Source organism: Barbus barbus, assembly GCF_936440315.1.
Source record: "Barbus barbus genome assembly, chromosome: 26".
In the NCBI taxonomy this organism is placed as follows: domain Eukaryota; kingdom Metazoa; phylum Chordata; class Actinopteri; order Cypriniformes; family Cyprinidae; genus Barbus; species Barbus barbus.
This window is the reverse complement of record NC_136754.1, coordinates 3,518,201-3,545,746: the sequence shown is the minus strand read 5'-3', so window position 1 is coordinate 3,545,746 and position 27,546 is coordinate 3,518,201. Positions and strand designations below refer to the sequence as shown.

General features: G+C 38.7%; 1 protein-coding gene across 1 annotated transcript in view; it reads right to left on the bottom strand.

The window, feature by feature from the left end:
- The window catches only part of LOC306846084 (E3 ubiquitin-protein ligase HECW1-like), a 63,310-nt gene extending 36,368 nt beyond the window's left edge, over positions 1-26,942 (bottom strand). The window contains exons 1-3 of the mRNA XM_079379189.1: positions 26,690-26,942; positions 12,515-12,845; positions 876-983 (exon numbers count right to left, since the gene is read on the bottom strand). Of these exons, the coding sequence (XP_079235315.1) occupies positions 876-983; positions 12,515-12,845; positions 26,690-26,734 (484 nt within the window). The 5' untranslated portion in view covers positions 26,735-26,942. The remainder of the gene's footprint in view (positions 1-875; positions 984-12,514; positions 12,846-26,689) is intronic.
- Positions 26,943-27,546: the final 604 nt, after the last annotated feature.

Sequence of the window (27,546 nt, the reverse complement as noted above, 5' to 3'; positions counted from 1 at the left end):
TGCGATTAATCGTTTGACAGCACTAATATAGCACTAATACACATACACATATACACACACACATATATATATATATATATATATATATATACGTATGCAGAATGTATGAAATAGCATTAGACTTCCCCTTTAAATAAAGTTTTCACTACACACTGCGAAAAATACTTGAAAGAAATTATGACAGACATATATTACTATTTATAAAGTTTTTTTCATTTGATTACATTTTAAAAGAATAAATTGTTAACCTTTTATGATTTCTATGTTTACACACTTTCAAAATTGAATCCAGGAATATTAAAATGCAAACATAATTGAACATAGTAAATGAAAGAGAGTTGATTTTGTTGACATGTGCTGCCAAACCATTGTTCTCTAGTGGGCGATGTGAGTTTGAATCTGTATGTAGGCACCATAATATCAAAGAGGTGGCCCACGGCCCTTGGGATGCTGTTTTCTCTCTAGTATCCATAACAGTAAAAGTGCCAAAAATAAATGAGAAAAAAGCAGCAGCATATGAGCCATATGGCCTTGCGGTGTAATACATCAGAGTGCATTCTGGACTGTCAAGCAAAGACAGCACAGCCTTATATAACCTTCAAACAGCTTTATATTAATACAAGCACACAGGAAGAAATGTTCTGCGTGCGAGCAGAATGTGACACCTGAGTGAATTTGCCTTCACACCTCTTATTTGAAACATCATCAAACAAATATTTAGTATGGAAGTGGTTTGCTTTGGGGTGTTTGTTACCTTAGCAGCCACGCAAAGTCACAAACAACCTTAAGCAGCTCTAATGGCATCCTGTGTGTGGGAAATAAGTGGCTGTAATACTGCATCATTTAACAAGCATGCTTTACAAAAACACACATACGTTCTACGAAGTAGGAGCTGGCCTCGATCTTCCAGACGATCTGTCCTTTGTGGGAGCCGTTCACACCTCTGTTCTTGTAGTCCAGAAAGTTCTCTGACAGAACCTCATCTAAGAGAAAGAGAAGAGAAAAGCCTCTTATCTTATTCTTTATGGCGTACAAAGAATCACATGTTTGACTGCGTGACTGTGTGTTTTGAGTTTGAGCTCCATCAAGTTGATTCTTTATCGTCTATTTTCTATCTTAAAAACTATTTTATACACTATCATTTTCGTTTCTATAACGTGTGAATATATCCCCTATAGCATTCTAAAACAAAACCAATCAGAGCGCCTTGTTATCACTAGTTTTATTTTGATTTCTCGAGTCTGCTATTAGCTTATAGCCCGTTAGCATCGGCAGCGTTGTTGCTGCTAATCTCGCTTACTCTGCTAATACTCTGTTCACACACATTACCATTGTTTCACTGTCACTTGCTTAAATGGCGGATTTGTGTCTACCTTTGAGTGCAGGTGAGGACACATTCGAGCTGCATTCGGTACAGCTGGAGCTGGAGGCCGTGGAGAAGCAGATCCGCGACCAGAAGAGAAGCAGGCCCAGCTGAGAGAGCAGAGAGCCGCGCTGGAAACATCCCGGGCTGATACTCACAAGTCCGGGGTAAGTATACAGCACGCTGCTAACACTCCCACCACCTATACTCCGTGTGTTTCTCTGCACAGACCCTGTGCACCCAGGACGCGATCTTCCCAGATGTCCTTCACTCCGGCGCCGGGACGCCATGGACCATGGGTGCACCAGCAGCGGAAGACGCGAGCCAGGCCCCGGGTGACGACCTCTCCCCCTCCGGTCTTCGAGATCTCCACCCGGAACCGCTTCGCTCCCCTCCGCGAGACAGAACGTGATGCTGTGATTGTCGGAGACTCCATCATCCGGCACGTCCGTGCTACGTTAGCTGAAGGTAAAGTGCACACTCACTGTTTCCCCGGTGCTTGTGTTCTCGATGTTTCTGCGCAGATACCCGCGATCCTGAAGGGCGATGAGAGCATCGGTGCTGGTGTGCTGCACGCGGGGGTTAACGACACCAAGCTGCGGCAGACGGAGACACTGAAGAGGGACTTCAGGAGCCTGATCAAAACGGTACACAGCACATCGCCCGCGACGACGATCATCGTGTCAGGACCACTTCCCACGTATCGTATCGACGAGGACACGAAAGGTTCAGTAGACTTTTTGCTTTAAACGAATGGTTATTGTCATGGTGTAAAGAACAGAAACTGCTCTTTGTTAATAATTGGAATCTTTTCTGGGAGCGTCCTAGGCTTTTCCGTGCTGATGGCCTGCACCCCAGCAGAGTCAGAGTGGAACTCCTGTCGGACAACATCTCCAGGACGCTACGCTCCATCTGACTAGTAAGCCAATTCTCAAATAACTGCTATGATGACTTTTGTTCTACCCACTTAAAAGATAGAAGTACTTGCGTTGTCCAATCTATACAGACCGTGTCTGTTCCCCGAATAGCGAGGTCAAAATATAAATTTAATGCAGGATCTAGAAAAAATCTGATCGTGATTAAACCAGAAAAACGCAAAATAAATTAACAAAAAACATTTTTAAAGCTTGGGCTCCTAAACATTAGATCACTCGCACCCAAAGCAGTTATTGTAAATGAAATGATCACAGATAATAATTTTGATGTACTCTGCCTGACTGAAACCTGGCTTAAACCAAATGAATATTTTGGTCTAAATGAGTCTACTCCACCAAGCTACTGTTATAAACATGAGCCCCGTCAGACTGGTTGTGGCGGCGGTGTTGCAACAATATAGTGATATTCTCAATGTTACTCAGAAAACAGGATACAGGAGGTTTAACTCATTCGAACTACTTCTGCTTAATGTTACACTGTTAGATATGCAAAAGAAATCTCTCCTGTGTCTTGCTTTGGCTACTGTGTATAGACTGCCAGGGCCATATACAGATTTCCTAAAAGAATTTGCAGATTTCCTCTCAGATCTATTAGTTAATGTTGATAAAGTGCTAATTGTCGGAGATTTTAACATTCACGTTGATAATACAAATGATGCGTTAGGACTTGCGTTTACTGACCTAATAAACTCTTTTTGAGTCAAGAAAAACGTCACCGGGCCCACTCATCGTTTTAATCATACGCTAGATTTAATTATATCGCATGGAATTGATCTTACCTATATAGATATCGTACCTCAAAGTGATGATGTTACTGATCATTTCCTTGTATCGTGCATGCTGCCTATTACTGATATTAATTATATGGCTCCGCGTTATCATCCGGGCAGAACTATTGTTCCAGCCACCAAAGACAGATTCACAAATAACCTGCCTGATTTATCTCAACTTCTCTGTGTACCCATAAATACACATGAACTAGACGAAGTGACTAGCAACATGGGCACTATCTTCTCTAATACATTAGAAGCTGTTGCCCCCCTCAAATTGAACAAGGTTAGAGAAAAACGTACTGCGCCATGGTACAACAGTTATACCCATTCTCTCAAGAAAGAAACTCGTAATCTTGAGGGCAAATGGAGAAAAACTAACTTAGAAGTTTTTAGAATTGCGTGGAAAAACAGTATGTCCAGCTATAGACAGGCTCTAAAAGCTGCCAGGGTAGAGCATATCCGCAAACTCATAGATAATAACCAAAACAATCCAAGATTTTTATTTAGCACAGTGGCTAGATTAACAAATAAACACACGCCACCCGATCTAAATATTCCCTCACAGTTTAATAGTAATGACTTTATGAATTTCTTTACTGATAAAATAGATAACATCAGAAATACAATATCAAATGTAGATTCTACTGCTTCTAGTATTTCAGCTTCACTCATCGCACCCAAAGAAAAACTGCAGTGCTTTACAACTATAGGACAGGAAGAGCTAAATAAACTTATCAGTGCATCTAAACCAACAACATGTTTATTAGATCCTGTACCCACTAAACTACTGAAAGAGTTGTTACCTGTAGCAGAAGAACCGCTTCTCAATATTATTAACTCATCGTTATCTTTAGGTCACGTCCCAAAACCATTCAAGCTGGCAGTTATTAAGCCTCTTATTAAGAAACCACAACTAGGTTCTAATGAACTGGCAAATTACAGACCCATTTCAAATCTTCCGTTTATGTCTAAAATTTTAGAAAAAGTTGTGTCTGCTCAATTGTGCTCCTTCTTGCAAAAAAATTATCTCTATGAAGAATTTCAGTCAGGTTTCAGGCCTCACCATAGTACAGAAACTGCACTTGTTAAAATTACAAATGACTTGCTTCTTGCTTCAGACCAAGGCTGCATCTCATTGCTAGTATTACTTGATCTTAGTGCTGCGTTCGACACTATAGACCACGACATAAATATATTGTGGAAACTTAATTTCCTGTAGAGCTGCTTTGCAATGATTTGTATCGTAAAAAGCGCTATACAAATAAACTTAAACTTGAAACTTGAACTCATTCATGACAGCTTTAAAAGTCGAGAAAGCTTTTCACTCTTTAAAAGACACATACTCTTTAAGGCTCCAATTCAAGACAAGGAGCATTTAACGGCCTTTAAAGGCCATCTGAGAACCTTTAATCCACGGAGCTGTGTACAGCGGAAGTGTGTGGTCTTCAGCTGACGGACAACTTGGTACTGTTTTTCAGTTTTGCAGAGCTACTCTAGCCACTTTATTTTTCCCTGTGTCGATCTGAAATACAATAAAATTTTTTACTCTTTTACTTTTTACTCCCTTTTAGATGTGTATGTGTGAGTAAGATGCTCTGTTTTTGTTTTTTTGGGTGACTTTTTAGCATTCTGTCAAGTGTCTACAGATGAAAAATAGCCTTTTCAAAGAAACTAAATTAAACATTGTATTTCATGCAAATATCATGTTTTATATTTAAATAAAATACATGATTTATTTTACAACTAATTTCATTTGTTATAAATAATTTAAACTACCAGTCAAAATTAAGATTTTTTTATTTTATTTAAAGTCTTAAATGTTATGTTATGCTCATCAGTGCTGCCTTTATTTGATTAAAAGACAGTAATATTGTGAAATATTATTACAACTTAAAAAACAATTTTCTATTTTAATATATTTTAAAATGTAATTTATTTCTGTGATGTAAAGCTGAATTTTAAGCATCATTACTCCAGTCTACAGTGTGACATGATGAAATCAATCCAAAAAAAAAGTAAAAAAAAAAAAGTACAGTTAATTGCAAGATTAATATTTTTTAACTTGAGATGTTGCTATTGCAAGAAATAAATTGCAGTTATGAGGAAATAATGTCACAATGTGTTATAATGTAGCAATTCTGAGACACAAAGTAGCAAAGTCTGAGAAATAGAGTCACAATTATGAGAAATACAGTCACAATTGTAAGATGTTGTAAGTTGCAATGACTGTTTTTAACTTTACTGAGGTGGAAACAGGCTTAAAAATATCTTGTAATGTTTCATTTTTGTTTCTAATTACATGCACATGTGGTAGAAAACCATCTACACTGAACAAAATTATAAACGCAACACTTTTGTTTTTGCCCGCATTTTTCATGAGCTGAACTCAAAGATCTAAGACTTTTTCTATGTACACAAAAGGCCTATTTCTCTCAAATATTGTTCACAAATTTGTCTAAATCTGTGTTAGTGAGCACTTCTCCTTTGCCGAGATAGTCCATCCACCTCACAGGTGTGGCATATCAAAATGCTGATTAGAAAGTATGATTATTGCACAGATGTGCCTTAGGTTGGCCACAATAAAAGGCCACTCTAAAATGTGCAGTTTTATCACACAGCACAATACCACAGATGTCGCAAGTTTTGAGGGAGCATGCAATTGGCATGCTGACTGCAGGAATGTCCACCAGAGCTGTTGCCTGTGAATTAAATGTTTATTTCTCTACCATAAGCCATCTCCAAAGGCATTTCAGAGAATTTGGCATTACATCCAACCGGCCTCACAACCGCAGACCACTTGTAACCACACCAGCCCAGGACCTCCACATCCAGCATCTTCACCTCCAAGATCGTCTGAGACCAGCCACTTGGGCAGCTGCTGCAACATTCGGTTTGCATAACCAAAGAATTTCTGCACAAACTGTCAGAAACCGTCTCAGGGAAGCTCATCTGCATGATCGTCATCCTCATCGGGGTCTCGACCTGACTGCAGTTCGTCGTCGTAACCGACTTGAGTGGGCAAATGCTCACATTCGATGGCATCTGGCATTTTGGAGAGGTGTTCTCTTCACAGATTAATCCCGGTTTTCACTGTACAGGGCAGATGGCAGACAGCGTGTATGGCATTGTGTGGGTGAGCGGTTTGCTGATGTCAACGTTGTGGATCGAGTGGCCCATGGTGGCGGTGGGGTTATGGTATGGGCAGGCCAAGTCACCTTTATTTATATAGTGCTTTCAACAATACAGATTGTGTCAAAGCACTTAACAGTATCAGATTGGAGGATAGAGTGTCAGTAATGTATAAAAATAAGATTAAACACTCAATTTTCAGTTAAAGGCATTTCATTATTGAATTCAGTGATGCCATTGTCTAGCTCAGTTTAGTTTAAATAGTATCTGTGAAATCAAATTCACAATAACCGCTAGAAATCAAGTGTCCCCAACTGAGCAAGCCAGAGGCGACAGTGGCAAGGAACCAAAACTCCCTCTGTGACAGAATGGAGAAAAAAACCTTGGGAGAAACTAGGCTCAGTCGGGGGGCCAGTTCCCCTCTGGCCAGGATATTATTGTTTATTTATTGTTGAATTATTGATTTCATTTAAATTTTAAATGTATAAATGTATTATATTTCTATTTTTATATTGTTGCGATTTCTTACAATAATAGTATTATGTAGTTAGATATTTTATTATATTTTTTGTTATTTTTATTGTATTTTTAGTCAAGGTCTTCACTGGGGATATGTCCCCGGGGCTAATCCAGGTGTCCGGCCTCCGCCGACGATCAAGGCCGCAGACATCATCTCCTGGCGCCGATCCACCATCTGATCCGGACACGGACTGAGAAACAGAATAAGAAAGAAACAGACAAATATTAGCGTAGACGGCATTCTTCTTACGATGTAAAAAGTACATCATGTGTTATGAGGAGTGTTCCCGGTTCCAGTTGATCTAATTAATGCAGCCTAACAATCCTTTAACGGATTTGAATAATAGAAGTGTAGTAGTGTGTTATGTGTAAGCCAGGTTAAAGAAATGTGTCTTTAATCTAGATTTAAACTGACAGAGTGTGTCTGCCTCCTGAACAGTGTTAGGCAGATTGTTCCAGAGTTTGGGTGCTAAATAGGAAAAGGATCTGCCGCCTGCAGTCGATTTTGATATTCTAGGTATTATCAAACGGCCAGAGTTTGGAGAACGCAGCGGACGTGGAGGACTATTATGTGATAAGAGCTCGCTCAAGTACTGAGGAGCTAAGCCATTCAGGGCTTTATAAGTAATTAACAAGATTTTAAAATCTATACGATGTTTGATAGAATGAATTAGCATTTCTGCATTTGACGTTGAGAGCATAGGTCGCAATTTAGATATGTTTTTGAGATGGAAAAACGCAGTTTTACAGATGCTAGAAATGTGGCTTTCAAATGAAAGATTGCTATCAAACAGCACACCTAGGTTCCTAACTGATGAAGAAAAATTGACAGCCGTCAAGTGTTAGATAGTGTTCTAGGTTATTACATGTGGGGTTTTTAGGTCCGATAATTAACACTTCTGTTTTTTCAGAATTTAGCAGTAAGAAGTTACTCGTCATCCAGTTTTTTATATCGACTATGCATTCCATTAGTTTCTCAATTTGGTGTGTTTCACCAGGCCGTGAAGAAATATAGGGCTGAGTATCATCAGCATAACAGTGAAAGCTAACACCATGTCTCCTGATAATATCTCCCAAGGGTAACATGTAAAGCGTGAAAAGTAACGGCCCTAGTACTGAGACTTGAGGTACTCCATACTGCACTTGTGATCGATAAGATACCTCTTCATTCACTGCTACGAACTGATGGCGGTCAGATAAGTACGATTTGAACCATGCTAAGGCACTTCCACTAATGCCAACAAAGTGTTCTAGTCTATTTAAAAGAATGTTGTGGTCGATAGTGTCGAACAGAGCGCTAAGATCCAGTAGAACTATTAAAGAGATACAACCACGATCAGATGACAGAAGCAGGTCATTTGTAACTCTAATGAGAGCAGTCTCAGTACTATGATATGGTCTAAATCCTGACTGGAATTCCTCACAGATACCATTTTTCTCTAAGAAGGAATATAATTGTGAGGATACTACCTTTTCTAATACCTTTGACAGAAAAGGGAGATTTGAGATCGGTCTGTAATTAACTAGATCCTTGGGGTCAAGTTGTGTTTTTTTTTAATGAGAGGCTTAATAACAGCCAATTTGACGGTTTTGGGGACATATCCTATGATGAATTAATAATAGCCAAAAGAGGATCTATGACTTCTGGAAGTAGCTCCTTTAGTAGTTTAGATGGAATAGGGTCTAACATACATGTTGTTGGTTTAGCTGATTTAAGTTTATACAATTCTTCCTCTCCTATAGTAGAGAATGAGTGGAATTGTTCCTCAGGGGATCTATAGTGCATCTGATGCGATACTGTAGCTGACGGCTGCATGGTTTCAATTTTATCTCTGATAGTATTACTCTGATCATTACTGCTGTGCTCTTGGGAAATGCCAACACCTGTTGATACTTTATTTTTCGTTAATTTAGTGACTGTATTGAATAAATACCGGGGGTTATGTTTGGTTTCTTCCAGAAGAGACGAAAAGTAATCAGATCTAGCAGTTTTTAATGCTTTTCTGTAGGATAGGGTACTTTCCCGCCAAGCTATACGAAACACCTCTAGTTTTGTTTTCCTCCATCTGCGCTCCATTTTCCAGGCTGCTCTCTTTAGGGTGCGAGTGTGCTCATTATACCACGGAGTCAGACTGTTTTCTTTGATCTTCCTTAAGCGCAAAGGAGCAACTGTATCTAAAGTGCTAGAAAAGAGAGAGTTCATAGTTTCTGTTACAGCATCACGTTTTTCTGTGCTGTTGGATATGCTGAGGAATTGAGATAATTCAGGAAGATTACTTACAAAGCAGTCTTTTGTGGTAGATGTGATGGTTCTACCATACTTGTAACAAGGAGTAGAATTTACAGTTTTAGCTATATACTGTTTTAGCTATATAAGATTAGATAATGATCTGAGATATCATCGCTTTGCTGCAGAATTTCAAAACCACTAACATCAATTTCATGTGACAGTATTAAATATAGAGTATGATTTCGACAATAAGTAGGTCCTGAAATGTGTTGTCTAACCCCAATAGAGTTCAGAATGTCTATGAATGCTGATCCTAATGCATCTTTTTTATTATCAACATGGATATTAAAATCGCCAACAATTAAGACTTTATCTGCAGCCAGTAGTTACTCAGATAGAAAATGTATATGTGTATACATATGTATACAGTAGCCAGTACAAACATCATAGGGGATTTATCAATAACACGTGTTTCTCTAGATAATGTTAGACGCAGCACCATAACTTCAAACGAGTTATACTTAAAGCCTGCCCTCTGAGAAATACTGAGAATATTGCTATAAATTGTAGCAACACCTCCCCCTTTACCTTTTGGACGTGGCTCATTTTTATAGCAGTAATCTTGGGGGGTAGACTCATTTAAAGTAATGTATTCATCTGGTTTTAGCCATGTTTCTGTCAAACAGAGCAAATCTAGGTTATGATCATTGATCAAATCGTTTACAAAAAGTGCTTTTGTAGAAAGGGACCTGATATTCAGTAAGTCAAGTTTTATCAATTGTTTCTCTGTATTGTAAACATTTTTTTATTTGTTGAACATCAATTAAATTGTTACTCTTAATTTGGTTTGGACGTTTTCTGTATTTTCTAGTTCGGGGAACAGACACAGTCTCTATAGTGTTATATCTAGGTGAAGGAGTCTCTATGTGCTGAGAATTAACTGACTTCTGTGATGTGAGGCGGCTAGCAGACGGTCGGTTTAGTCAGTCTGTCTGCTTCCTGACCTGGGCCCCAGTTAGTCAAGTACGGACTCTAAGACTATGTGCCATATTTCTAGAGAGAAGAGCGGCACCACCCCAGGAGGGATGAACACAATCTCTTTTCAACAGGTCGGGTCTGCCCCAAAAACTCCAATTGCCTATAAAGTCTATGTTATTCTGCGGGCAACACTTAGACATCCAGCCATTGAGTGACAGCAGTCTGCTATTAATCTCGTCACCCCGGTAAGCAGGGAGCGGGTCAGAGCATATTACAGTGTCTGACATCGTACTTGCAAGTTCACACACCGCTTTAACATTATTTTTAGTGATCTCCGACTGGCAAAGTCGAACATCATTAGCGTCGACGTGGATAACAATCTTACTGAATTTACGTTTAGCATTAGCCAGCACTTTTAAATTTGCCAAGATGTCAGGCGCTCTGGCTCCCGGTAAACATTGGACTATGGTGGCTGGTGTCTCTATTTTCACATTCCATACAATGGAAAAGCCAATTACTACAGCACTTTCATCAGGTTTCTCAGTGGGTGCGTCACTGAGTGGGGAGAACCTGTTTGATGTTTTGATTGGAACGGAAGAGTGGTGTTTTGACCCGCGACTAGGCTGCCTTACAGTCACCCAGTTGCCCTGCTGCATGGGCTCTAATGCCGGAACCGAACAATGTACAGGAGTCCCTGAGCTAGTCGCATCCAAGGCCGTATCTACAGCCCTCACATTCTTACTATCCTCAACTAAAGTTTAGATGCGTGTCTCTAGTTCTAAAATCTTCTCTGTCGGCCTAACTATTTCCCTGCATTTATCACATGTGAATCCCTCATCGCCGAAAGAGATAGATAAACTATACATGTTACAAGCAGTGCAAACAATAATAGCAGGAGAAGAAGCCATTACTCACCGTGATTGATGAATGATACTAACTTAACTTACCACTTACCACTGTTGTTTGATGAACTCGTGAAAAACGGAGCGAGAGAGAAATTAAAACGGAGCGAGAAAAAAAGAAAACAATAATAGGCACGAATAGAAATGCGAGTGGAACCGCGGAGTAACAAGCTAACCGGCTAACGAATGCTAATGCGCTGCACTCGCAGTTTTAAAAGTGAACGATCAAATTAGTTAGATTAGTTTGATAGATAATACCAGAAATATGGTGACAATTTAGATATATATTATCACTTATCACAACAGAAAGTGAAAGTAAGGTAAAGATTCAATAAAAACGCGGAGCTACAATCGCAAACCTCTCAGCAGCACAACAGACAGGAACAGACTGAAGCAATCGATCAGGCTGTGTGTGTGTTGTGGCAGGCATATGTTATGGACAACGAACACAGGTGCATTTTATAGATGGCATTTTGAATACACAGAGATACCGTGACGAGATCCTGAGGCCCATTATTGTACCATTCATCCACGACCATCACCTCATGTTGCAGCATGATAATGCACGGCCCCATGGTGCAAGGATCTGTACACAATTCCTGGAAGCTGAAAACATCCCAGTTCTTGCATGGCCGGCATACTCACCAGACATATCACTCATTGAGCATGTTTGGGATGCTCTGGATCGGCGTATACGACAGCGTGTTCCAGTTCCTGCCAATATCCAGCAACTTCTCTCCGCCATTGAAGAGGAGTGGACAACCTGATCAACTCTATGCGAAGGAGATGTGTTGCACTGCGTGAGGAAAACGGTGGTCACACCAGATACTAACTGGCTTTCGGACCCCCCAATACAGCAAAACTGCACATTTTCGAGTGGCCTTTTATTGTGGCCAGCCTAAGGCACACCTGTGCAATAATCATGCTGTCTAATCAGCATCTTGATATGCCACACCTGTGAGGTGGATGGATTATCTCGGAAAAGGAGAAGTGCTCACTAACACAGATTTAGACAGATTTGTGAACAATATTTGAGAGAAATAGGCCTTTTGTGTACATAGAAAAAGTCTTAGATCTTTGAGTTCAGCTCATGAAAAATGGGGGTAAAAACAAAAGTGTTGCGTTTATAATTTTGTTCAGTGTATGTACTAATGCTCTAAAAACCCAGAAACCAAATTTACATTCTGAAGAATCTATAACGTAACATCAAGAACGTATAGCCAATATACAGTGCCGTGAAAAGGTTTTTGCCCCATCTTGTTTTTTTTTTGTTTTTTTTGCATAACGCTTGATTGCAGTTGTTGCTGCAAAGGGTGGCACAAACAGTAAATATATTATGGGGCAATTACTTTTTCACGTAGGGCCAGGTAGGCTTGGACAGCTTTTTTTTAATAATCAGCATATTAGACTGATTTCTGAAGGATCATGTGACACTTAAGACTGGAGTAATGATGCTGAAAATTCAGCTTTGATCACAGAAAAAAAAAATACATTTCAAAATATATTCAAGTAGAAAACAATATTACAATATTACAGTTTTTTAATTTTACAATATTACAGTTTTTACTGTACTTTGATCAAATAAATGCAGTCTTGGTAAGAGACTTCTTTCAAAAATATTAACAAATCTTACCGACCCCAAAACCCAAGAATCATAAAACACAACCAAACAGAAATACACTCACCAATGAGGTACATGCCAATCCAGTCACCTGCGTCCACCTCCTCCTTGATGTCCCAGCTGAGGGTGATGTCCTGCGTCTGGCCGATGGTGTAGCTGGAGGTGCTGACGGTGAGGGTGGAGCGGCAGTGGGAGGTCACGAGGTTGGTGTCGCTGGTGGAGCGCAGCACAGCTGCCGCCAGCTCCTCCGGCACGCCGTTCTGGAAGTCCACATTGGGGAACTGCTCAGGGTTGAAACTGTGCCGAATCGGGTCCTTACATCGTCGCCTGCCCTGAGATGCGCGAGATGGAGAGGCCATAGCTGCAAGCCCGAGAAACCTGTTCTGGTACAAGTTCTGAGAAAAAAGCAAGAGGGAAGAGTAAACATGATGAATCTCTCCATTACTATACGCAAATGCTCTTTTGGAGCATATGGTGTGCAAATCCAACCGTCAAAAGAACAATCATGTCCTGGGGGGTTCGGATGCTGCAGTAAATGCAGACAAAACTGCTGGGAGCGAGGCAGGTCAGGACACGTTTGAGGAGCGAGAACAGCACATGAGATGCTAAATGTCACCTACAGGGGGTCGAGAGGTTTGTTCTATAGTGCAAGACATGATGTCTACTTCAACTGTATTGAACGATGTTAGAAAATGGATGCATGCTGAATAAGCAAGGCGCACACGTGCTTAACCAGAACGATATGAACACAAGACAATGGCAATGTGCAGAATGAATTTAGATTGCATGAGTGCTTATTATTGTTAATCAAAAATTAACTAAAAATAAAATAAAACGAATATAATCGGAAGCTAAACTGAAACTAAACATTTTGTGACTCCAGAACTTCCTAAATAAGAAAATAAAATAGCCACAAATTAAAATATGAATATAGAATTAGAATATACTGTCATTTTTTAAATTTCATAATCCACAACATAAATGGCACTGGACAACACTAACAATAAAACTAGATGGCCCTTAACTATAGTGGTGCAACGGATCACAAAACATATGGTTTGGATCATATTTACGGATTTTGAGTGACGGATCAGATCATTTTTCAGATCAGCAAAAAACAAACAAAACAAAAAAAGTTTGCTTTTTATTTATTACTGAAAGCTTATTTTAAGTACTTCTATACCACAGTAAAAACTACTAGCTGAACTTATAAAGTCCGTAATAAAGCAAGAACAATTACACAAATTACAAGCATGAATGAATACAACATGAAGTTGCTAATAAAGTCAGTAACACTAGTATTCAGGTGCAGAAATGTAATAATTAATTGTAAAAGAACACAACAGTGCTCTTCACTGCAGGTATTTATAGGCTGCTGTCTCTTTAAGACCAAATGCACATACCTAATACTGACACACATCCGGTTTCTTTCTCAGCTGTTTCAGTTCACTTAAGACATAACCGACTGTGTTTACCAAAATACAAACCAAAACGGGTATTTAAACATAACTTTGTGTGTATGTTTCCGTTCAAAGAGAAGTGAAAGAGAAATCAATCTGTGTGAATGGCGCAGTCTGGGGTGTATTCTAGAAAGCAGTTTATATGACATACTTGGGTATGTTTGAGGATAAGAGAGCGGATAACCACAGCTTTCGGTTCAAAAATAGGAGAGAAAAGAAGTAGCTCGTTCATCTGCCAGCCCCGGGTCTTTCATGCAGATAACTCTGCTCATATTTTCTGCATAATGATGCATTTAAAAGTTAACGACCAAATGGATGTTTATAAAAGTTCACATTGCTGTTGCAGATTAAATATAACACGGATAACAATAAATAAACAGTTTAAATGTTGATTATTAGTATTGCCTCTCTACCTTTTTATTCGTGTTTGTAGTTCTGGACCGAATCCTTTGCCAAAGCGCAATGGATTGTGGGCAATTTTAGCCATTAGAGTGTGCACGGATCCACACTTCAAAAATCGACCTGATATGGTAGACCATCCGGGGACTTTTGGCATACTCTTTTCAACATACTATGCTTTGGGACACACTTATTTTAATCTCACATAATATTTAGGATGGATAGTATGAACATTGGGATGCAGGGATACTCTGAGTTGAATGAACTTACTCCAAGACCCGTTTTTGGAACCACATACCTCGAGTAAGCAAGGTTTGGGGTTAATCAACCCAAAGTTCAGGGTTTAGCTGATGGTAAGTTAACCGTGCTTTCTGGAATACACCCCTTAATCGCAGCTCTCTCTCTCTGCGTGTGTGTGGTAGCGGAAAAAAAAACAGGGCACGTGTTCTCTTTTGCTCAATGGTTTAAAATGGTTTGAATGGGTAAACTGGCGAGACAAAACACGTGCAAATGATAAACTTTCACTCTATGATGGTTAACTTACCAGTTAACCCGCGAATCACATGGGTACCGAACCGTGGGGTCTGGTCCATACCGATCACACGGATCATCTACGATACGTTGCACCCAATTAACTGTCACTATTTAATTCATATTATTTGACATAAATGACTGAAATAAGATAAAAATAAAAAGTTTGGGCTCTGTAAGATTTTTTATTTTATTTTAAGAAGTCTTTTATCCTCACCAAGGCTGCATTTATTTGATAAAAATTACTAAAATATTCTTAAATATTATTACAATTTAAAATAACAGTTTTCTGTTTTAATATATTTTAAAATGTAATTGCTGATTATTAATGTTGTAAACAGTTGTGCTTCATAATATGTTTCTGGAAAATTAATTTTTTTCAGAATTCTTTGATAAATAGAATAAGAATAGCATTTATTTGAAATATAAATCTTTTGTAACATTATACATGTCTTTTGTTCAGTTTAATGTGTCTTTGCTGAGTAAAAGTATTACTTTAGTTTTCCCCAAAACGTGAAACAGTAGAGCATATGATATAAAACTAAATTCAAAACTATATAATACTGTTAAATATAACAGTATGTGAGTATTAATTCAGTGAGTGATATCCTGTTTTCATCTCTAATTGATTAAATATGAATGTAATGTAAATCTCAGAAATAAACAGGGTTATTTAGTCCCTTTGGAAATGGGAGGCTGTGTTTTGGCTGTACAAATGATTTACAGACATTAGGTTTCATGACTTCCTCTCCCTCCATCTCTGTTCACACATTAACAAGCATTTTCTAAAGACAGCATTTCCTGCATGTCACTGCTCTGAATGCACAAGAGGCAGTCAAGCAGCAAAAAGCAGATGTGGCGGAAGCCTCGCAGATGCATGTGTAGCATAAACCACAGACCACGACATAAGTGTCTCTGTAGGACGCTATGATCTGTGTGGAAATCAAACTGGGTTTTGTGGTATTCTGTGCAGTAGAGATGGGTCAGGGTGACCGACTAGTCGTTCTGCTTAATTTGCTTATAACCGAGGTCATAAGTCCAATTCCCATGGAATGTATGAATTTTAAAAAATGTGAACTTGAATGCAATGTAGTCTTGGAGTGTCCAGCCAAATACATAAATGTAAATGTTAAAGGGGATAAATTTAGAGACATGACTTTCCCAAACATGAAGACTGCATGTACAATTTAGGCCGGTCTATATGCTAAAATGTGTTTGCAATAAATTCAACACTTTCAACCATTTCAAAATGCCAAGATAATTACTATTATTTTTGTTCAACGTACAAATGCATATGGACAGAGGGTCCTTATGCAAATAAGGTCAAATAAAAAAAAAAGAAGAAAAAAAAAACATTTCACAAAGTTTGAAAATAAAATTATAAAATCTATCTTTGGCAAAAAAAAAAAAAAGTGTGGCGAGTAAAATACTGTATAGTAACTTGATAACTGGTATAACTGCAACATAATACATGATCTGTCAGGTTTCTTGCATCTTTTAACAACCTTTGGGAAAAAAATTACATTTTTTTTTTCCCCCAGAACACACAGCATGTTTTTATACAAAAGGATATGTAACATTTTTAATTTTCATAACCCATAACATCAAAATGGCACTAGATCACACTTTCAATGACGCTACATTAGGCGTGGACCGATTATTGGCACCATTATTAAGCATTCATCGGTATCGTTCATTTTCAAAACCAATTTGTCAATAAAATAAGTTTTTGTCAGAGCCCTTGGTTTTGACATTTAATTTACATTTTTACACCAGACATACAGATACCCACGATCCTGAAGGGCGATGAGAGCATCGGTGCTGTCGTGCTGCACGCGGGGCCAACGACATCAAGCTGTGGCAGACGGAGACACTGAAGAGGGACTACAGGAGCCTGATCGAGACGGTACGCAGCACATCGCCCGCGGCGACGATCATCGTGTCAGGACCGCTTCCCACGTATCGACGAGGAAGCGAAAGGTTCAGTAGACTGTTTGCTTTAAACGAATGGTTATTGTCATGGTGTAAAGAACAGAAACTGCTCTTTGTTAATAATTGGAATCTTTTCTGGGAGCGTCCTAGGCTTTTCCGTGCTGATGGCCTGCACCCCAGCAGAGTCAGAGTGGAACTCCTGTCGGACAACATCTCCAGGACGCTACGCTCCATCTGACTAGTAAGCCAATTCTCAAATAACTGCTATGATGACTTTTGTTCTACCCACTTAAAAGATAGAAGTACTTGCGTTGTCCAATCTATACAGACTGTGTCTGTTCCCCGAATAGCGAGGTCAAAATATAAATTTAATGCAGGATCTAGAAAAAATCTGACCGTGATTAAACCAGAAAAACGCAAAATAAATGAACAAAAACTATTTTTAAAACTTGGGCTCCTAAACATTAGATCACTCGCACCCAAAGCAGTTATTGTAAATGAAATGATCACAGATAATAATTTTGATGTACTCTGCCTGACTGAAACCTGGCTTAAACCAAATGAATATTTTGGTCTAAATGAGTCTACTCCACCAAGCTACTGTTATAAACATGAGCCCCGTCAGACTGGTTGTGGCGGCGGTGTTGCAACAATATAGTGATATTCTCAATGTTACTCAGAAAACAGGATACAGGAGGTTTAACTCATTCGAACTACTTCTGCTTAATGTTACACTGTTAGATGTGCAAAAGAAATCTCTCTTATCTCTTGCTCTGGCTACTGTGTATAGACCGCCAGGGCCATATACAGATTTCCTAAAAGAATTTGCAGATTTCCTCTCAGATCTGTTGGTTAATGTTGATAAAGTGCTGATTGTCGGAGATTTTAACATTCACGTTGATAATACAAATGATGCGTTAGGACTTGCGTTTACTGACCTAATAAACTCTCTTGGAGTCAAGCAAAACGTCACCGGGCCCACTCATCGTTTTAATCATACGCTAGATTTAATTATATCGCATGGAATTGATCTTACCGATATAGATATCGTACCTCAAAGTGACTGATCATTTCCTTGTATCGTGCATGCCGCCTATTACTGATATTAGTTATATGGCTCCGCGTTATCATCCGGGCAGAACTATTGTTCCAGCCACCAAAGACAGATTCACAAATAACCTGCCTGATTTATCTCAACTGCTCTGTGTACCCATAAATACGCATGAACTAGACGAAGTGACTAGCAACATGGGCACTATCTTCTCTAATACATTAGAAGCTGTTGCCTCCCTCAAATTGAAAAAGGTTAGAGAAAAATGTACTGCGCCATGGTACAACAGTTATACCCATTCTCTCAAGAAAGAAACTCGTAATCTTGAGGGCAAATGGAGAAAAACTAACTTAGAAGTTTTTAGAATTGCGTGGAAAAACAGTATGTCCAGCTATAGACAGGCTCTAAAAGCTGCCAGGGTAGAGCATATCCGCAAACTCATAGATAATAACCAAAACAATCCAAGATTTTTATTTAGCACAGTGGCTAGATTAACAAATAAACAGACGCCACCCTATCTAAATATTCCCCCACAGTTTAATAGTAATGATTTTATGAATTTCTTTACTGATAAAATAGATAACTTAGGTAGGTCACGTCCCAAAACCATTCAAGGTGGCGGTTATTAAGCCTCTTATTAAGAAACCACAACTAGATTCAAATTAACTGGCAAATTACAGACCCATTTCAAATCTTCCGTTTATATCAAAAATTTTAGAAAAAGTTGTGTCTACTCAATTATGCTCCTTTTTGCAAAAAAATTATCTCTATGAAGAATTTCAGTCAGGTTTCAGGCCTCACCATAGCACAGAAACTGCACTTGTTAAAATTACGAATGACTTACTACTTGCTTCAGATCAAGGCTGCACCTCATTGCTAGTATTACTTGATCTTAGTGCTGCGTTCGACACTATAGACCATAATATACTCATAGATCGATTACAAAACTATATTGGTATTCAAGGACAGGCTTTAAGATGGTTTAGATCCTACCTGTCCGATCGCTACCACTTTGTTCATTTAAATGGGGAGTCATCTCAATTATCACCAGTAAAGTATGGAGTACCACAAGGATCTGTCCTAGGTCCTCTGCTATTTTCAATTTACATGTTGCCCCTTGGAAATATTATTAGAAAACACGGGATAAATTTTCATTGCTATGCTGATGATACTCAATTATATATCTCAACAAGACCAGATGAAACTTCTCAACTATCTAAGCTAATAGATTGTGTAAAAAGTGTAAAAATTGGATGACCAATAATTTCCTCCTACTAAATTCAGATAAGACAGAGATATTACTTATTGGACCAAAAAACAGTACACAGAATCTCGTGGATTATAATTTGCAACTAGACGGATGCACTGTTACGTCCTCCAAAGTCAAAAATCTGGGTGTTATTTTAGACAGCAACTTGTCCTTTGAAAATCATATTTCCCATGTTACAAAAACAGCATTCTTCCATCTCAGGAACATTGCTAAGCTTCGAAGCATGCTACCTGTTTCTGATGCAGAAAAGCTAGTTCATGCATTCATGACCTCTAGACTCGACTATTGTAATGCACTGCTAGGTGGTTGTCCTGCATCTTCAATAAACAAGCTACAGATAGTCCAAAATGTAGCGGCTAGAGTTCTTACCAGATCAAGGAAATATGATCATATTACTCCAATTTTACAGTCTCTGCATTGGCTACCTATTCAGTTCCGTATCATTTACAAATTATTATTACTTGCCTATAAGGCCCTAAATGGTTTAGCACCTGCGTACCTAACTTGTCTTCTACCACGCTATAATCCAACCCGCTCTCTAAGGTCGCAAAACTCTGGACTTTTGGTAGTATCTAGGATAGCACAGTCCACTAAAGGAGGTAGAGCTTTTTCACATTTGGCTCCCAAACTCTGGAATAGCCTTCCTGATAACATTCGGGGTTCAGATACACTCTCTCTGTTTAAATCTAGATTAAAGACACATCTCTTTAGCCAAGCATTCACATAATGCATCTTATAATCTTGTACTGCAGTTATATCTGATCAGACGTACATTATTATTATTCTTTAGCTTGGGTTCAACAATTTATTTTTGCTTAGATGGAACAGCAGCTACGCTAATCATGTCTCTGCTTGTCTCTCCGTTTCTGCCACGGGATTAACATCCCATGGTAGCTAGGAATTACAGAACTTCAGTCTGGATCCAACCATTACACGATCTGAGATGACCGAACACCTGAGATGGAGGATCAGCGCCGGGAGATGACGTATGTGTCCCTGATCGTAGGCAGAGGCCAGACACCTGGATGAACGCCAGAGACAGATCCCCATTGAGGACCCCGCCACTTAGACAGCCATCGGAAAAGACCACTGGAACCAGCTGAGCCCATTCAATCTGACTTGCTGCAGTTTGGAACTGAACTGCTGGTTTGTTTGGCCAGAGGAGAATTGGCCCCCCGACTGAGCCTGGTTTCTCCCAAGGTTTTTTCTCCATTCTGTCACCGATGGAGTTTTGGTTCCTTGCCGCTGTCGCCTCTGGCTTGCTTAGTTGGGGACGCTTCATTTCCAGCGATATCGTCGAACTGATTGCAAAGACACTATTTAAACTTATTGACACATTATTTTCCTTTTTTGATATTGTGCAGTGCTTTGACACAATTTGCATTGTAAAAAGCGCTATATAAATAAAGGTGACTTGACTTGACTTGACATACAGTGGTGTGAATAAGTGTTGGCCCCCTTCCTGATTTTTTATTTTTTTGCATGTTTGTCACACTTTAATGTTTCAGATCATCAAACAAATTTAAATATTAAAACAAAGATAACACAAGTAAACACAACATGCAGTTTTTAAATGAAGGATTTTTTTATGAAGGGAAAACGAAATCTAAACCCACATGGCCCTGTGTGAAAAAGTGTTTGACCCCCCCGTTCCACAACTGTTCGCAATCAAGAAATCGCTTAAATAGGACCTGCCTGACAAAGTGAAGTAGACCAAAAGATCCTCAAAAGCTACACATCATGTTGAGATCCAAAGAAATTCAGGAACAAATGAGAAAGTAATTGAGATCTATCAGTCTGGAAAAGGTTATGAAGCCATTTCTAAAGCTTTGGGACTCCAGCGAACCACAGTGAGAGCCATTATCCACAAATGGCGAAAACATGGAACAGTGGTGAACCTTCCCAGGAGTGGCCGGCCGACCAAAATTACCCCAAGAGCGCAGCGACGACTCATCCAAGAGGTCACAAAAGACCCCACAACAACATCTAAAGGACTGCAGGCCTCACTTGCCTCAGTTAAGGTCAGTGTTCATGACTCCACCATAAGAAAGAGACTGGGCAAATATGGCCTGCATGGCAGAGTTCCAAGATGAAAACCGCCGCTGAGCAAAAAGAACATAAAGGCTCGTCTCAGTTTTGCCAGAAAACATCTTGATGATGCCCAAGACTTTTGGGAAAATACTCTGTGGACTGACGAGACAAAAGTTGAACTTTTTGGAAGGTGTGTGTCCCATTACATCTAGCGTAAAAATAACACAGCATTTCAGAAAAAGAACATCATACCAACAGTAAAATATGGTGGTGGTAGTGTGATGGTCTGGGGCTGTTTTGCTGCTTCAGGACCTGGAAGACTTGCTGTGATAAATGGAACCATGAATTCAGCTGTCTACCAAAAAATCCTGAAGGACAATGTCCGGCCATCTGTTCGTGGCCTCAAGCTGAAGCGAACTTGGGTTCTGCAGCAGGACAATGATCCAAAACACACCAGCAAATCCACCTCTGAATGGCTGAAGAAAAACAAAATGAAGACTTTGGAGTGTCCTAGTGAAAGTCCTGACCTGAATCCTATTGAGATGCTGTGGCATGACCTTAAAAAGGCAGTTCATGCTCGAAAACCCTCCAATGTGGCTGAATTACAACAATTCTGCCAAGATGAGTGGGCCAAAATTCCTCCACAGCGCTGTAACAGACTCATTGCAAGTTATCACAAACGCTTGATTGCAGTTGTTGCTGCTAAGGGTGGCCCAACCAGTTATTAGGTTTAGGGGGCAAGCACTTTTTCACACAGGGCCATGTGGGTTTGGATTTTGTTTTCCCTTCATAATAAAAAAACTTCATTCAAAAACTGCATGTTGTGTTTACTTGTGTTATCTTTGATTAATATTAAAAATTTTTGATGATCTGAAACATTAAAGTGTGACAAACATACAAAAAAATTAAAAAATCAGGAAGGGGGCCAACACTTTTTCACACCACTGTATATATCAGTTTTTTTTGTTTTTTAAAGTAACGACCAAGCGGCCAGCGGCAGACCAAAAAAGAAAACAAGAATGTGCAGTAAGTAAATACTGTATACCCGAGTAACTCGATAACTTGGTACAAATGCAACATAATACATGATGTGTCAGGTTTCCACAGAAAGCACAATATTATGCCACTAAAACAAAAATATAAAGAACAAAATCATAGCACTATTTTTTTGCGACAAGTGCAGATGGATTCATCTTGAGTGACACAATAACTTGCAGTGTTTGTCACAAAACAGAAAAAGCAACCCCTTATATTACAACCCTGGTGTGAAGCTACCAAACCATTCTGAATCACAGCATAAGCCGAGGCCTCACTTGCTCCTCCTCACTATCCCAGTTTGCTTGAAGCCTGCAGTGCAACCAAACTCACACAACATGCACTTGAAGCCCTTGTAAAACTGCACTAAGCAAAAGATTTACTGTAGACAAGACTAATCCCAGAATTCAAAAACATCCACACAGCAAATCCAATTTCACACACAATCATCAGCAGTTTTCTGCTTCCTCGATTCAACTGGGCAATCTGGCAAATTTCCAAGACAGATCATGCTGAAAAGTGGCTAGAACTCAGATGAGGAAAATGAACAAGTGAAAAATGACACCTCAGACTGCACCAAAGCAAAGCATTTCAGAAATATATAACCTATGTGTTCCAACACACTGAGCTTGTCCAGCTACCACGGGTTCCAATCTGTTTCCTCTTTCTGTTTCTTCAATATTGTTTCTTGATCTCTATTCACTCTTTACTGACAATAAAATCCCTAAGGGCCAAAAATAAACATCTGTCTGCTAGTAAGGAAGATTTGAATTGCAAAATCAACAGCATTTATGATTATTTTATTTAATCTAAAAAAAAATTACACTACTACTATTCAAAAGTTTAGGGTCAGCAAGTTATTTTTAAAGAAACAAATACTTGTTCTGAAGGATCGTGTGACACTGAGGACTGGAGTAATGATGCTGAAAATTCAGCTTTGCATCACAGGAGTAAATCACATTGTAGAATATATTCAAGTTATTTTAAATTTGAATAATATTTCTGATTTTACCGTATTTTACAAATGCACCCTTGCTGAGCATAAGAGACTTCTTTCAAAAGCATTAAGCAATTTTAGTGACCCCAAATTTTGAACAGCAGCGTAATAATTTAAAACTTAATTTGCATGACAATGTAAAGCTTAGAGTGACCATAAATTGTCCCTAAATACAATGCAAAAAGTTGTAAATAAAAGAAAGATTACTGGAGTCTTACTAAAGCTTTACAATCAAATACTATTTCAGTTTTCCTACTTGTTTAACTTAGTGTGTTATTTGCCATTTCTTTGTAATTATTTGTGAAATTTACTAGTAGCGAGAGTGAAAAATATCTTAAAATTAATGTTACTTCTATTTTAAGTGCCTCATTTTAACCTCGATTTGCTGAGCGAGGAATAAGTGAAAAATAATGGAATTATGCCACAAATGCTTAACCTGAATCTGGAATATTCCATTTGTTCCAGAATATAGCTAATTTTATGTTGACTGGCCAAAGACTGTCTGAAATTGCATTATACTGAACTGAAATGCATGTAAATAAGACATGAAAACAGACGTGAATTCAGTCAGGGCTTCATCGGCTGTGATTTCCTGGCCAATGCAGGAAGGTCACCGCAGGGCAGAGGGCCAATCGCAGCACAGCAATATCATCAGCAGACCTCCAGCGGTGCGGACACACGTAAAGGTTAATGAAAGGTTTTCTCATTTTTGTTGACAGAAAATAGTAGGGATGCAAATTCCAACGCTGACTGAATCGTTGTGACACTCCAAAACAAATTGAGTCTTCCACTGGGTGCGTTTGTGTTTACAAGATGAAAGGAAGCTTTAACAATGCACCTTCGAATCACACCGACACAGATAAATTAATTATAATCATTAAGGCCCCGGGGACAGGCTCCATTAAATACCACTGTGTGTGTCTGTGTCTCGCGCAGGATGAGATGCATTAGCTCGAGCGACGTCAGGCTCGCCGTGCCAAAATGAAACCCGAGAATCTTAATGTACTTACATAACGTAGCATGCAGGCCTACGGGAGCAGAATATTTCTCCCCAGAATACAGAGATCAAGCCACAGTTCTGTTAGAAAGAAGATCTGAAGTATGTAATCTCCTCTGTGACATAGAACAGACTCTAGCATGGCACAGGACACCGCTGTAAATCTGCTAACATCTTGCATTCATACTTAATGGATAAATAAATACTGTGATACTATTTTTGCACCTCGCAGTTTGTTTATCGTGAGAAACCTGGCATGAGTATTCCTGGTATTGTGACAAATTGCTTATACTCTTCTACTGTACAAAAGCATCTGCTAAATGCATATGCAGATTTACAAATTATAACAGGATGCCACTTGCATTGTATACTGACAGTATTGCTGGTTTTGAAGTGAAGTGACATACGGCCAGCCATTTACGCTGCAGTGCCCAGGGAGCAGTTGGGGGTTCGGTGCCTTGCTCAAGGGCACCTCAGTCGTGGTATTGAGGGTGAAGAGAGTGCTGGACATTCACTCCTCCCACCGACAATCCCTGCCGGCCCGAGACTCGAACCCACAACCTCTGGATTACGAGTCCGACTCTCTAACCATTATTAGGCTTCCCCCTTTTTAGATTAGATTAGATTAGATTCAACTTTATTGTCATTGCTTTATTGTCTTTTGTTCTTCTATTTCAAGTCACTTTGGACAAAAGTTAAATGCACTCATACAAATCTGCATGCATGCATAAAAACATTAGACTTTAGAATGCATGTAATTATATTTTGATTATATTATATTTAGATTATAAATATGCCACTAACTGTATTAAAATGCAATGCTTTGTGACATCAGTTTAGTAGTTTTATTGTAGCTTTAATATAATAAAATAAATGTTAAATATATATTATAAATTTTACATTTTTATAATTATAAAAAGACAATAAATTAATACATTTTTGGTAACAATTTACAATCCCATTGCATTAACTAACATTACCTACGAATGAGCAATACATTTATTACAGTATTTATTCATCTTTGTTAACATTCATAGTTCATGTCAACTCAGGTCCATTAAACGTTTGATTTGAATAATGTCTTAGTAAATGTAGAACTAAACATTAACTAAGATTAATAAATACGTTAGAGCTATTTTCATAGTTAGTTCATGTTAACTAATGTAATTAACAAATGTTAGCAAATGGAACCTTACTGTAAAGTGTTCCCGTATTATTAACTAATAAGACATAGCAATGAAAATACTATATTATAAAATTACATAATCATAAAATCAGATACAAGCAGACACTCTGGGACTGCATTTACAGTAAATGTCATTTATAAATAAAAACTTATGAAGTCAGCACACTCAGTAATGTCCACGTCATCATGTGAAGGTCGTTCAACAGGAAGCACTTCTGCCTGGAAAGGAACAAGGCCTTTTTTTCCTCTTCTGAAGCTTTTCTGATTTTAGAGTGGATCAATAGACTGCTGGTCTCAGGTGAATCAATACTAATCTGCCTCATCTCTGCTCCTTGGCTAAATGATTCCTGCTCTTAACGACCCCTGAGTAATGAACACACGTCCCCAACTAAACACGGACAACCAGCTTATCATCCGTCGCAGACATCAGCTTTTACATCATTATGTTATTTGCTTGTTTATATTATTCTTGAATTTCATATGGCATCACTGAGTTCCATTTGTCATTTGAAGACAGAAAACAGCTTGTTATATTCCAATGTAAATATTTTCATCAGATTTTAAAGTGCCTGTATTACCATACAGCCACGAACAGTTATATAATCAAAAATGATCATCGATCTATGACTGTCGAGTTCATCATAACTTCATTTGCATTCACTTAGGATGGAGTTTATGTGTAGACATTTTAGTAGTGCTGTAGTTTTATATATAGATTAAGGTTTAAGATGATTTTTGGGTAGTTTGTTTTATTTATTTTTTTTATCCCAAAGAATTTTACTTAATGAATCTCAAATAGTATAGTAATAATAATTTGACAGTATTTTTTACCCAATTTAATCCCAACTTTTAGTGTCCCTGCTACAGTTAGCTAACCTTCAACAATCTAAAAATGTAAATATAGTTTTTGATGTGAAATATATATACACACACACACACACACACAGACAAACAAACAAACAAACAAACAAACAAACAAACAAACAAACACACACATATATATATATACATACATTTGTTATATAGTTTTAAGTGTAGTGTTGCTGTGTCGAGTTTAGGGTTCAGGAATGAGGATGAGGATGCTCATCTGGGCCAAATACACACGCACGTGCACGTAAACGGGCGCGCACCACACAAAGACGCGCGAGGCCGCGACTGATGTTGAACATCATCTGAATAATAACACCAGGCAAAATAAATGGAAACAGCTTTTTAAACAGCATTATACCGCAGCGCCGTACACTACTGAAGCCTACTGTTACCGTATTGTCAAACACTGCCTCTCGCTACAGACATCGCAAATCACGCCTGAAGAGCGGTAACTTACATCAGTGTAACACACACACTCACCTGGGTCAGTATCACCTGCCGGTGAATCATCACCTTCTCGTTCATATGGCCATTATCCGTCCCATATTTACCCGCACAACAGCCGCCCTTTCCTCACATTTGCCCTGTTTGCTAAGCTACCGCAGGAGATGCTACATCCTCTGGGTACCAGGAGCCTGTAACCAATGGAAACGCTCCGTCAGATTGATTTCTTGTTTTGTTTTTTTCAGTTATGATCGTGGTTACGTCATTCACGCCACATTCCGCACTGATCGTCTGGACGCTGACTGGATGTCTGGATAGCGACTGGCTGCTGATTGGTCGTTTCTATAGTGACTGGATTTGATTGGATGAATGGATGGTCGGGCTTGGATGTGATTTGATGTTCCTCACAGGACGCTGTTAGTGAACAAGTGCTTCTGGGAAACTGTGTTTTGACGACAGAAAATGATTGTTTGTGAAAAAATGGAAATGGAAAGATATTAATTTAGAAGAGATTATAATATAAATTAATTTAAAGGTTATAAATCAACACAAATGTATCTCTGTATGTGCACTAGACACTTTTATAAACACTCCCTGCTCCATATACCCAATTTGATCATATATGTTTACTTGTGCATTTCACTGCAAATAATCTTGCACACTGCACTGCTTCCTCGGACTAAAATATCTCTTTTGCACAATTTCATGTACAGTATTTATGTAAAGTTTCAGATTATGTGTATGGATAGCCAACTATTTATAGTATATGTATAGTCAGATAGGCCTAGTCAACTGTCTATAATTGTTTTTCTTATACTTCTATTGTTGGATGTTTATATTTATGTTTAATTAGTATATAGCACTGTAGTCCTGTGAGACACGACATTTCGTTG